Here is a 13,384-nt window from a genome sequence, read left to right on the forward strand (position 1 = left end):
AATCAGTTTGTAACATTTCAAGCCAGGATCACAGAAAAATACCAAGTCCCATGAGTGCAACAAAACTGGTAGTTTCTCATGGCATTTTTACTGAAATTACAGAGCTACATTTTAGTTATGACCACAACTCCACTTATCACAGCCAAAAGTTGAAATATGGTAAATGCACATGTAACCCACACACCACCTGGGTGTGGTGTACTATCCCATCTAGTGGTGCTGAGACCACTTACAGAGTGAATAATGAGCCTGCTCTACAGCATTATCTGAGAGCTAGCTGGCTTTAGCTTATGCAGTAGAGAGAGGCTCATGCACTAAGCTTCAGAGATCCCAGGTTCAGTTCCATCTGCTGGCATTACACACAAAAGAAGTTAATGGAGGTACTTAAAATATATACATACGGATCATTTTTACCTTCTATTGTAGGTTACTAAAATTGCTTTTTTAACTATTTCAGCTCTCCTAGATTTAATCACGTGTAATTTGCAGGGGTGAAATATATTTGTAAAATGCCGATTTTTAGATCAAAGCAAACTATATTACTTTAACAAGTGTATTATAAATATGTAAGTTATACCTTTATTGTCCCCATGGACATTTTAAATTTGTCACAATTATAACTGAAGTTGATTACTAACAAACTAGTATTAGATTTAACTATGCAAAGTAAGAAAAATCTAGGAAAAATACATACATTAACTTTAACTTATTGTTAGGTCATGAAGGGAAACCCATGCTAAGCATGTGCTGCAATGCAAACCCTGTCTACCCTACTGTCTACATTCCATTGATTCAAAAGCATTTCATTGTATTTTAATGCATGACCTTATATACATAAATTGTAATGTTCCTAATACAGATTACATTACAATGTTCTACTTCTTGTTCATGTTTGCATGTGGGCTCTGTTTGTCTGGCAATCAGAAAATGTATTTCTGATTGCCATACAATGTAATTATGTATAATTACAGTAATTTCTCAGTATTTTAAAGGCATTTTCTTGCTTAAAAGTTCTTATTAGGGCTGTCAAGCAATTAAAATATTTAATCTTAATTAATCATGCAATTAATAGCATGCGCCTCCCCTTTGAAACACTGCTGCGGTGTTTCAATGGGGGCTGCGCTGCATGGAGCCTGGGATCACCTAGAGTCCCCAGATGACCCCAGGCTCCATGCAGTGCTGCCCCTTTGAAGCGCCATGGCAAAGGGGTAGTGCAACACGGAGCCCAGGATCAGCTGGAGTTCCCTGCTGACCAGGCTCCACGTTGCACTGCTCTTTGGAAACACTGCTCTCGTGCCTCAAAGGGGCAGCACTTTAGGAGCCCAGGATCAGCTGGAGTGCCCAGTTGATCCCCAGCTCTGCATTGCGCTGCCCCTTTGAAGTGATGGAGTGGAGCTGCAAAGGGGCAGCACAACACAGAACTGGGGATCAGCTGGGCACTCCAGCTGATCCATAGAATCATAGAACTGGAAGAGACCTCAGAAGGTCATCAAGTCCAGCGCCCTGCTCTAGGCAGGACCAATCCCAACTAAATCAACCCGGCCAGGGCTTTGTCAAGCCGAGACAAACACCTTTAGGGATGGAGACTCCACTACTTCCCTAGGTAACCCATTCCAGTGCTTCACCACTCTCCTAGGGTGTGTCTAGACTACATGCCTCCTTCGACGGAGGCATGTAGATTAGCCAGATCGGAAGAGGGAAATGAAGCCGCGATTAAAATAATCGCGGCTTCATTTAAATTTAAATGGCTGCCCCGATCTGCCGATCAGCTGTTTGTCGGCAGATCGGGGGAGTCTGGACGCGATGCCCCGACAAAGAAGCCTTTCTTCATCGACACAGGTAAGCCTCGTGAAACCAGGCTTACCTGTGTCGATGAAGAAAGGCTTCTTTGTCGGGGCATCGCGTCCAGACTCCCCCGATCTGCCGACAAACAGCTGATCGGCAGATCGGGGCAGCCATTTAAATTTAAATGAAGCCGCGATTATTTTAATCGCGGCTTCATTTCCCTCTTCCGATCTGGCTAATCTACATGCCTCCGTCGAAGGAGGCATGTAGTCTAGACACACCCCTAGTGAAATAGTTTTTCCTAATATCCAACCTGGACCTCTCCCACCACAACTTGAGACCATTGCTCCTTGTTCTGCCATCTGTCACTACTGAGAACTACCTCTCTCCATCCTCTTTGGAACCTCCCTTCAGGAAGTTGAAGGCTGCTATCAAATCCCCCTTCACTCTTTGCTTCTGCAGACTAAACAGACCCAACTCCCTCAGCCTCTCCTCATAAATCATATGCTCCAGCCCCCTAATCATTTTGGTTGCCCTCCGCTGGACCCTCTCCAATGCGTCCACATCCTTTTTGTAGTGGGGGGCCCAGAACTGGACACAATACTCCAGATTTGGCCTCACCAAAGCCGAATAAAGGGGAATAATGACATCTCTGGATCTGCTGGCAATGCTCCTCTTAATGCAACCTAATATGCCATTAGCCTTCTTGGCTACAAGGGCACACTGTTGACTCATATCCAGCTTCTCATCCACTGTAACCCCCAGGTCCTTTTCTGCAGAACTACTACTTAACTGGTTGGTCCTTAGCTTGTAACTATGCTTGGGATTCCTGTGTCCCAAGTGCAGGACTCTACACTTGTCCTTGTTGAACCTCATCAGATTTCTTGTGGCCCAATCCTCCAATTTGTCTAAGTCACTCTGTACCCTATCTCTGCCCTTAAGCGTATCTACCTCTCCCCCCAGCTTAGTGTCATCCGCAAACTTGCTGAGGGGGCAATCCATCCCCTCATCCAAATCATTAATAAAGATATTGAACAAAACCGGTCCTAGGACTGAACCTTGGGGCACTCCGCTAGAAACTGACTGCCATCCTGACATTGAGCTGTTGATCACTACCCGCTGGGCCCGGCCTTCTAGCCATCTTTCTATCCATCTTACCGTCCATTTATCCAATCCAAATTCCCTTAACTTGCTGGCAAGAATATTGTGGGAGACTGTATCAAAAGCCTTGCTAAAGTCAAGGTATATCACATCCACTGACTTTCCCATGTCCACCGAGCCAATTACCTCATCATAGAAGCTAATCAGATTGGTCAGGCACGACTTGCCCTTTGTGAATCCATGCTGACTATTCCTAATCCCTTTCCTCTCATCCAAGTGCCTCAAAATGGATTCCTTAAGGATCCCTTCCATGATTTTTCCAGGAACTGAGGTAAGACTGACCGGCCTATAGTTCCCTGGATCGTCCTTCTTCCCTTTTATGAAGATGGGCACTACATTTGCCTTTTTCAAATCATCTGGGATTTCTCCCGATCTCCACGACTTTTCTAAGATAAGAGCCAAAGGCTCCTCAATGACATTTGCCAACTCCCTCAGTACCCTTGGATGTATTAAGTCCTGACCCACGGATTTGTGTACGTTTAGCTTTTCTAAATAGTTCCTAACCTGTTCTTTACCCACCACGGGCTGTCCATCTTCATCCCATCTTGAGTCACTTAGCGCAGAAGTCCAGGAGCTGACCTTGTCCGTGAATACAGAGGCAAAGAAAGCATTGAGTACTTCAGCTTTCCCCACATCATCTGTCACTAGGTTACCTCCTTCATCCATTAGGGGCCGCACGCCCTTTCTGATCATCTTCTTCTTGTTAACATGCCTGTAGAAACTTTTCTTGTTATCCTTCACATCCTAAGCCAGTCACATTCCATTTGCGCTTTCGCTTTCCTGATAACCCCCTGGCATTCTCAAGCTATACATTTAAACTCCTCCCTGGTCATTTGTCCAAGTTTCCACTTTTTGTAAGCTTCCTTTTTGTGCTTATGTTCACTAAGGATTTCCCCTGTAAGCCAATCCGGTCTCCTACCATGTTTGCCTCTCTTGCTATGCGTCGGGATGGTTTCTTTCCGTGCCTTCAATAAGGCTTCTTTAAAATACTGCCAGCTGTCCTGGACTCCTTTCCCCTTCATGTTAGCATCCCAGGGAATTCTGCCCATCAGATCTCTGAGGGAGTCAAAATCTGCTTTTTTGAAGTCCAAGTTGTGTATTTTACTACTCTCTTGTCTTCCTTTGGTCAGGATCCTGAAATCTACCATCTCATGATCACTGCTTCCCAGGTTGTCACCCACTTCCACTTCCCCTATTAGTTCCTCCCTGTTTGTGAGCAGAAGGTCAAGCTGCGCACAGCCCCTGGTCGGATCCTTCAGCACTTGTGTCAAGAAGTTATCCCCAACATTCTCCAAAAACTTCCTGGTAGGGAAGTTAAAGACTAGTCGACTAGTGGACTAAATGACTAGTGGACTAGTGCACTAAATGATTCCTCCGCCTCCCACACTTGCTGCCTCTATCAGATAGAGGCAGCAAGGGGAAGTGTGCGGTGCGGCCACTTTAAAACACAAGGTGGCATTTTAAAGGAGCAGCCATGGAGCCCTCCCAGGCTCTGTGCAGCATTTCCCCAGAACCTGGGGTCAGCTGGGGAGTCCCCAGCTGACCCGGGGTTCCACTGTCACGGGGAGCCCAGGATCAGCTGGGAGTCCCCAGCTGACCCCGGGCTCCACGGCTGCCCCTTTAAAATGTCGCCTCCATGCGCATTTCAAAGGGGCAGCCCTGGAGCTCAGGGAATTTCTGGGGAAATGCTGCATGGAGTCCAGGATCAGCTGGCGTATCCCCCGCTGACCTCGGGCTTCACTGCCCCTTTGAAACATTCAGAGGTGGTGTTTCTAAGGGGCAGCTGCTGCACAGCTGATCCCTGGCTTAGCCTGAGGAGTCCCCAGCTGATCCCAGGCTCCGCGTTGCGCTGCCCTGTTGAAGCGCCACAGTGGCACTTGAAAGGGGCAGCGCAGTATTAATGACTGCGATTAACATGTTAAAAAATTTAATGCGTTAATCCCGGACTGAGTTAATCACAGCCCTTAAAATATGTAAATTGACAGCCCTAGTTCTTATATATCTATACAACTGTGTGCTGTAGCTATCTCAGCTGGACAAGTATTGTTTTATTTCTTCTGTACCTGTTTTCTGAATGCTAATTTGCACATGGTTGACGAGCTATACTGACAGATCAAATTTAGGGCAGTTATAACTGCTTGTAATATTGGTGGGGAAGCGAGTCCAGTCTAATTGAGTGCCTGGAGCAAGCAGAGGGCTGCTCAAGCATTCACGTGTCACAAGCAGATATGTGAATACTCGAGAAAATCTGTATAAAATCTAGAGCTGGTAAGAGCTTCTCTATTCAGAGTTAGCTTGTTTGACACTATTTTCTATAGTGATTTCAGTGCTATGACTTCGATACAAGAGTGGATAACTTTTGGTGCCAATACATTTGCTATTGATATGCACCAGGCAGACATCTAGAATCCTGTTTCCAGAAGTGTGCATAGACTTTTAAAAATGTATATTTAAAAAAGGGTTGGAGGTTGAGGGCATGGGGGAGGGGAGGAGGGTTTAATGATACCATAAAGTCACCAAAGGTCAGAGCCAGCAAATGGTCCTCATCCTTGGTTATGGGAGCTGAGATCTGATAATTCTCAGAATTTCTTACAAATGCCAAGACGGAGTTCAGGGGCTGATATTTGAACTGGTTAACATATTACAGTAAAACTCCAATAGTCCGGCATCCAATAGTCCGGCACTCCTGATAGACCAGCATCAAAATGGCAAGAGCCTAGTGAGTGAGCTTCAGCAAAAAATGAGTCACAAGGTAACAGCGGCAGTAGCTGAACTGAGCAAAAAGAGTAAAAAAGGCTTTAAAAAACTAAAATATTACAGTATACTGTATACAGTAATACAGTATGTACAATAAAAAGGGTTAAGAACACCTCCTGAGTACCTCCTGATAGTACCTCCTGATAGTCCGGCATATTTGATAATCTGGCACCACCTAGGTCCCATAGGTTCCGGCTTATCAGAAGTCTACTGTATTACACCAGCTTTCCTTATATTCAACATCCTGTTGATATCAAAAGCTAAATATGGGACATTTCTAGGACACTAAAAAAAAAATTACACCACCAATTACCTTGAAGTTGGGGAATTTTTACACCTAAAAAACCCCATTTTTACTGCTTCATTGCTTCACTCCTTTCTGTGGTTCCCCTGTTCTGATTTATTCTCTGCTTTTTTGTTCATTTTTGCAATCTCATTCTGCTGATTTGAGTACATAGCACATTTGTAACACCTAACAGGAGTGAATGAAGCAACAAGACAGTTGAAACTATGGATACAGTACAAAATAGTCCAGTACCTTTGCTGTCCCAGTTTTTTATCATTCTGTTCTAAACAATCAAGTTAAAGATACACCATCAACTTGAAAAAATTACATGTATTACAACCTCTCTGTGCTTTCCCCCAATCCATCCAAAGAAACTTTGGATCACATTTTAAGTAAAAATAAATACCAAATGAGGTTGATTCTTAATACCAAAAATAAGGCAGCATTTCTACCCATAATGTTGACAGGAGATGTACTAGGTATTCTTTACATCCAGTCTGGCCATTTATTATCCTATTGCCTAGCAACACATCTTGTGTTTGTTTACATTAGGGTATGACAGCAGTTAAATGATAGCTTATATATTTGCACATGCTAGTCTAACAAGACTAATCCACAAACACCTGTATTCTGTTGAAACAAAAACCAGGACTATGTAGCACTTTAAAGACTAACAAGATGGTTTATTAGTTAATCTTTAAAGTGCTACATAGTCCTGTTTTTTGTTTCAGCTAGACTAAACTAACACAGCTACATCTCTATTACTGTATTCTGTTGTGGAATATTCAGATGAGCATATATAAACACTTTAACTATCAATTTTAACCCAAGTTAAAAATCTCTAGAGTGAGCATATCACCTGACCAGATGGCAGACTAACAATAGCCAGTAAAAACTTGCTAGAATCCTCCTAATCACTTCCCTTTGTACAGAGTGTCACATGTAACTGAAAGTAGCATTACCAGCATGTAGATAATGCTGACTTAACAAAACACAAGAAAGATATTGACTTTAGAGAAAGACATGAGGAATGGTACAATCACAGAGACAATATACATATAGGGCTGATCCCAAATTTTCCCAGAGGCTACATCTACACTGCAGGCTTCTTGCGCAAGAAGCCTTTTGCCCAAGAGTTTTTGTGCAAAAACTTCTTGTGTAAGAGCACGTTCATACCTCAAAGTGCATTGCAAAAGTGATGTGCTTTTGTGCAAGAGAGTGTTCACACTGCATAGACGTTTTTGTGCAAGAAAGCTCTGATAGCCATCAGAGTACCTGTGCTTTTTCCCATAGGGGTTTCTTGTGCAAGAAACCCCTCTGGAGCGGCCACACTTGCCTTTTTGCACAACAGCTGTAGCGCAAAAGGGAGTTATGCCTCGTAGAAAGAGGTTTACCTACACCAGCAAAAGCCCTCTGTTCTGCCATTTTATTGCTGATTTACTTGTGCAAAAGCGCATTTGAGGTGTGGATGCACCGCAGGTTTTTGCGCAAAAATTGCCATTTTTGTGCAAAAACCTTGCAGTGTAGATGTAGACAAAGATACCAGTACACTACTAACCCTTCCCATGCTACTTTATAGGACCATTATGTAATACAAAAAATATTGTTCTTTGTTGCTCGTTCTTTTAAAAAAGGAGCCAAGTAGGAACAGCTTGAATTTTTTAAAAAATCTTGCTTGCTTCTGCAGCACATGTACTAAAATTGGATAATACAAAAGATATTAGCATGGCTCAATGCAAGGCTGACATGCAAATACATGAAGTATTTCATATTTCAGATGAACCAAAGGTTATGGGCTTGATGTAGGAATCCTTCAGTGAAATTCTATGACCTGCATTATGTGGGATGTCAGAAAGGATCACCTTAATTGTCTCTTTTGTCCTTAAAATACAGTAAACTTCCGATAATCCGGCACCTTTAGGACCCAGGGGGTACCGGATTATCAGATATGCCGGACTATCGGAAGGAGAGGCTATGAGGGGTCTGGAGTGGGGTGGAGGGGATGCCACCCCAGACCCCTCATAGCCCCCCCTTCCTATAGTCCGGCTCTGTCCCAGGCGTCCCTGATTCAGCCGCTGCTGGTCAGTTTTAGCAGCAGCTGAATCGGGGACGCCTGCAGCAGAGCAGCCGGGGTGCTGCCGGGTTGGTCCGGTAGCGCCGACGCTTGGCGCGGCGAGACCAACCCGGCAGCATCCCAGCTGCTCTTGGGGACGCCTGGGGCAGAGCAGCTGGGGGGCTGCCGGGTTGGTCCCACAGCACCGAGGAGCGGCGCTACTGGACCAACCGGCAGCACCCCAGCTTCTCTGCCCCAGGTGTCCCCAAGTCAGCCGCTGCTGATACTGATCAGCGGCTGACTCCAGGATGCCTGAGGTAGAGCTGCTCTGCCCCGGGCTTCCTGGAGTCAGCCGCTGGTCAGTTTCAACAGCAGCTGAATTGGGATGCCTGGGACAGAGCAGCTGGGGCGCTGCCGGGTTGGTCCCCGCAGCGCCGCACCTCAGCGCTGTGGGACCAACCCGGCAGCACCCCAGCTGCTCTGTCCCAGGCGTACCCAAGTCAGCTGCTGCTGAAACTGACCAGCGGCTGATTCCAGGAAGCCAGGGCAGAGCAGCTCTACCTCAGGCTTCCTGGAGTCAGCCGCTGGTCAGTTTCAGCAGCGGCTGAATCGGGGACAGCTGGGGACAGAGTAGCTCCAATGGTCCGGCTGCCCGGAGCACTTCCGGGTTCCTGATGGTGCCGGACCATCAGGAGTGCTGGACCATCGGAGTTTTACTGTATATGAATGAGACTTCTTGGATAGTCCCTTGTACTAGTCAAGAAAGAATGACATTAACCCTCTCCTTCCAAAATTCCTGGATAAATACTGCAAATATGGAAAAATATTGTTTAAACCCCTTACTAACACAAAACCCAATAGAACTAACACTCCTAAAGAACAACCTTACTACTCCCCCTGGTGCCAAGTCATGCCAATTACTTCCAGCCTTATTTGACTTGGACATAGTACACCACACAGGAGGTTAATTTCCAACTCAGATAGACAAAGCAGTGTGCTAAAAAATAGCAGTGTTGTCACAGTGGTGTGACTGGTGTGATGCAGCAGCTGTTCAAGTCTGTATTCAGGTCTTTGACAGGATTGTACATAGGGCAACTAGCTCATCATGCTACCTGTGCTAGTGCAGCTACCATTATGTTTTATAGTGTGTTAACACAATCAAAGCTATTGCATGTATGTGTTCTTGAGCTCGAAATTACACAAGTAGACATACCTTTAACCTCCTCAGTGAAAACATTACCAAACTATCTGACTTGCTATACTGTACTTTAAATCCAGACTCCTCATCCTTTTTTTCCCCAGCCATCCTAAGTCATAAATTTTGTTTTCTGTTAAAACTAGAATTTTATAAAACTGCCATTGTAAAACAAAAATGAATATACTTCTGGCATAGCAGCCTAAATATCCCAATTATTATTTTAAAATACCCCTCCAAAATAAACTCTTATCAGGAAGAGACAAAAATAGCGAAGGAGGAACACAACTTAGTGGGAAAGAATGGAACCCTGGATTCTTGGGACAAAAACCCAGTCAGTTTAATTGCTTTTATAGGTCACACAGCTCAGCAATTACATCTTTAGGGCAGCGACTGTCTTTTTGTTGTGTGTTTGTGTCTATCACAACAAGATGCGGCTCCATGATTAGAGGGGTTTCTAGGCACTACTGCAACACAATAGGATTTTTGGCTCCTAAGTACATAAATCCCTTTTGAAAGTAAGTCTTAGGTGACGCAACTCTGAGCACAGCAACAGCTAACAGATTTAAAAATCTGAGGCTGAGGCGCTTGTGCATTCAGTAACCATGAATTAAACCCACTAACTAATCAGCAAACAAAGAAGATGGAAGAGTGATGGAGTGGCAGAGCCCATCTTTTCACCATAGAGCAAGAAAGCAGCCACATGCAGGAACTCCTCAAAACAATGTTAGGAAGGAATTGAAAGGAGAGTTTTACAAGAATCTACCCAGGAATTAAACAAACACACAGTTGAACCGTAGCATAAAACTGACCAAATGCTTACTAGCAGGCATAATGCCCACTACTGGGAGCAGTCTAGTACTGACAGCCTTCAGTGTTCTCAGGCCCACCAATGGGGAATGGGTGGCAAAGAGGACAATTGCCCTGGAGCCCAGCGAATCAAAGGAACCAGGGCTCTGGCAGCCACTTCTGCTACTTCAGCAATGGCTGGAGCCCTAGGCCTCTTAAATTGCTGCCAGAGTGCCATACCGCACACTCCAGGCAGTGCTACGGGCTGGGGGTGGGGAGGGGGAAAGGAGAATTCACCGTGCTCTGGACAGTGCAGAGGGCTGCCTGGGGGCCGGCGTGGTATACTCCAGGCGGCACTCATGGCTGTCTGCCCCAGCCCTGGCCTTCTTCCTGAAGCTCTCCCTTACAGGGAGTGGGAGCTGGGCCCCCCTACACACTTGCCCAGGGGATCATGAAAGCTGTTGGCGCCCTTGGGTGTTCTACAGTTAATGGTGTACATATTAATCTTCATTCAGCAATATTTTAAAATAAGAGAAAAGAAAATATATTAAAACCACTATAGTCTGAAGAGCAGCTAATCTTTTATGGCTAGCCATAAAATCCATAAACCTAAATCTTTGGCACTTAAAGGTGTGGAAATCAGATTCAGGAACAAAATTCAGATCTAGCCGTTCAGATCTAGCCAGGCTAAACCTGGTAAATCCAGGTTTAGCCATTTAACCAGTCTGTAACCAAAGATGCAACAAGTCTTTCCTAAGAAAGCACTACTCATCTAAGTAAACACTGTAGACTTCCCTGCCCTCCACCACACGCAAATATTATGAGAGCTACAGGGAATAGCTATAGCTACAAAAAGCCAATCTTCCAAGCAGGATATCCACAGCCCTTTATATGTTCATGGATTTATTTTTAGAGAGATGAGATGTTACAAAAACCCTAATTAAAGCACAATAAAGGCTGCTGCAATTTTTGTTCTGGCTTTCAGATTTTATTTTCACATGAAAGACAAATATCCAGTTTTTAAAAAATATATAATTTTGTAACTCATTTCTAACAGACTTCAGTCAGACATTTTAAAAAATCCTTCCAAAATATCTGATCTTTGATGCCATCATACGTGGCATGTTTGTACTTTAAGCTAAAAAAGGTAGTTAACATGGATTTTGTTTTTACGAAAAATTAAAATGTTTATTTGATAGCTTCTAGTTGTCTAATTTTTTGGGAAGGAAATAAACGTGAGGAGCATATTATCAAAACAAAAACAAGAAAACAACAACAAGCACATATAAATCACACTCAGGTGGAAAGGGAGAAAAAACCCTACATATGCTTATGAACAATCTCTACTGGAGAGCATGTATTTTGAGTTTGCATGCCAAAATCAAGCATGTAAACACCCTGTCATATATGAAGTGTGTACTTTGTAGCCAGACAGGAACCCCCCTTGTAACATCCATTTTTGCTTGCCTGGAGCATGCAGGGCACACATAGCAGAAGGCCCAGGCTGTGTGACCGTGAATGGCTGTAAACAGAGATACGCCAATTGCTGACCAAGAGGCTGCCAACGAGTGTCCTTGACTTAACCCATATTGATACGAACACACAGCTGTCCGCGGGGAGAGGAATCTCTCGCACAGTAAAAAAATTTCTAGTACTCACAATTTAGTTCTCTCTTGCAAGTGTAAATTAATTTGAAACTTGCTTGTAAGAACTGGCGCCACAAAACGGACCAGTACAATTCGGCATCTTAGATAAAAAAGAGGATACGGGCCCCCAGGGGTATATAGATGGGTCCAGCAGCACATTTTCTCTGAGTGTCAATCTACCATCTATCTGCTGGTCGGGTTAGGTGTTTGATCTCCCGAGGTTCCAAGGGGACACCCACCTCGTATTCGTCTTTCCTAGGAATTGAGAGACCGGCCCTGGCCTGACACGCTGAAGTCGAGAGGCACAGAAAGGGGTAAAAATTGTACCTGGATGTGGTCCTTTGTCTTAAGTGTACACATAGACTTAGAGCTCTTTAAAGATTAAGCTGTCACTTGGTACCATTATTTCTATTTTCTATCTTTATTTTCTTTGTAACTATTTTTTTTTAAATCTATATTTGCTAACAGTTAAGAAACAGAGCAATAGCCATTGTAACCATATGCTTTATAAGTCTTTTTAATAAACCTGTAACTGTTTAAGCTTTAACCTGACTCCTTCAGTTGCTGTAATAGAACCAAGCACAATTTAAAAGAACTTCAGCTGGTCATAAAAGGACAGGCATAGGAAGAGCTTGGGCGTTTGGATTTGTGTCACTCCCAGGTGGCAGATCCGTTGGGGGCACCTCTCAGTCTTTCCCAGGCTGCCTGCTGCGAAGGAATCTTGCATTCTAGAAGCTAAAATCTGAGGTGTAATAAGCTCTTCCTATAAAGGGGCGTCTGTTGGCCTGCTTGCTACCCTCTGCGACAGGACCCCGGTCCTAGCAGTAAAGACACGGACGTTAAACCTTTTCTCGGAAACACACACACACCCCCCCCCCCCTTACCGTCGGCTGACAGTACTTCTGAAAAGGTGGGCAAAAATATGCTACATATGGTGAATTACCTTCACAGGAATATCATCCTCTTGGTTTGCAGTCTCTGCAGTGAAGACGTAAGATATTTCTTTATGAGAAGTTGTCTGCCTACAGATGGCACATTTAATTGAACTTCTGCGGGTGCCAACGCTGTACTGCTCTATAATAATAGCTATGCACTCATTACAGAAGCAATGTCCACATGTCAGCACTGCCCACTATACAGGGAAATATGAGAACAACAACAATACAATGTAAAACCACTTTCTTCTCTTTACGTACATCCAAAAACAATTCAGATATATCATTTGGTTGAAATTATATTTTAAAAACATTTCCTTATATTTATGAAAAATAACTTTTAGATGATTAAAACAGAAGGAATTCTATACAAATATTTTTCATTATTTGAGTTAGTTAAAATTTTGAATTTTTACACAGATTTTTTTTGTGAAAATGTCCAATCAACTGTACTATTTATGCTGTTTACTATTTTCATATCTCAGTATAAAAGTAAAACGATTTATTAAAATCATTGCCAATGTTTTATTTTTTGATTTAATGCACTAGAACAGGGTGTTGGGGAAGGAAAACTCCAGCTCACAGGCCTCATGTGGTTCATCAGGGTTAGCTGCTGGAGGGCCACCAAAGAGTTTGTTTATCTGAGTGCCCACAGGCATGGAGCCCTGAAGGTCCCAATGGCAGTGGTTTGCCACTCCCAGCCAATGGGAGCTGTGGAAAGGTGTGCAGGATGGGCCATTGCTTCCCAAAGCTCCCATTGGCTAGGAATGGCAAATC

General features: G+C 44.0%; 1 protein-coding gene across 4 annotated transcripts in view; it reads right to left on the reverse strand.

Annotated features, from left to right (window-relative positions):
* The window catches only part of SHPRH (SNF2 histone linker PHD RING helicase), a 99,379-nt gene that overhangs the window by 11,523 nt on the left and 74,472 nt on the right, over positions 1-13,384 (reverse strand). For 3 of the 4 annotated variants that reach the window (XM_075924373.1, XM_075924374.1, XM_075924376.1), the window contains one exon: positions 12,616-12,804. In XM_075924373.1, coding sequence (XP_075780488.1) covers positions 12,616-12,804 — 189 coding nt within the window. Of the gene's footprint in view, positions 1-8,648; positions 12,491-12,615; positions 12,805-13,384 lie in introns of those variants that run through there. The other variant, XM_075924375.1, reaches the window with a different exon arrangement.

This window comes from Pelodiscus sinensis, chromosome 3, assembly GCF_049634645.1.
Source record: "Pelodiscus sinensis isolate JC-2024 chromosome 3, ASM4963464v1, whole genome shotgun sequence".
Lineage (NCBI taxonomy): Eukaryota > Metazoa > Chordata > Testudines > Trionychidae > Pelodiscus > Pelodiscus sinensis.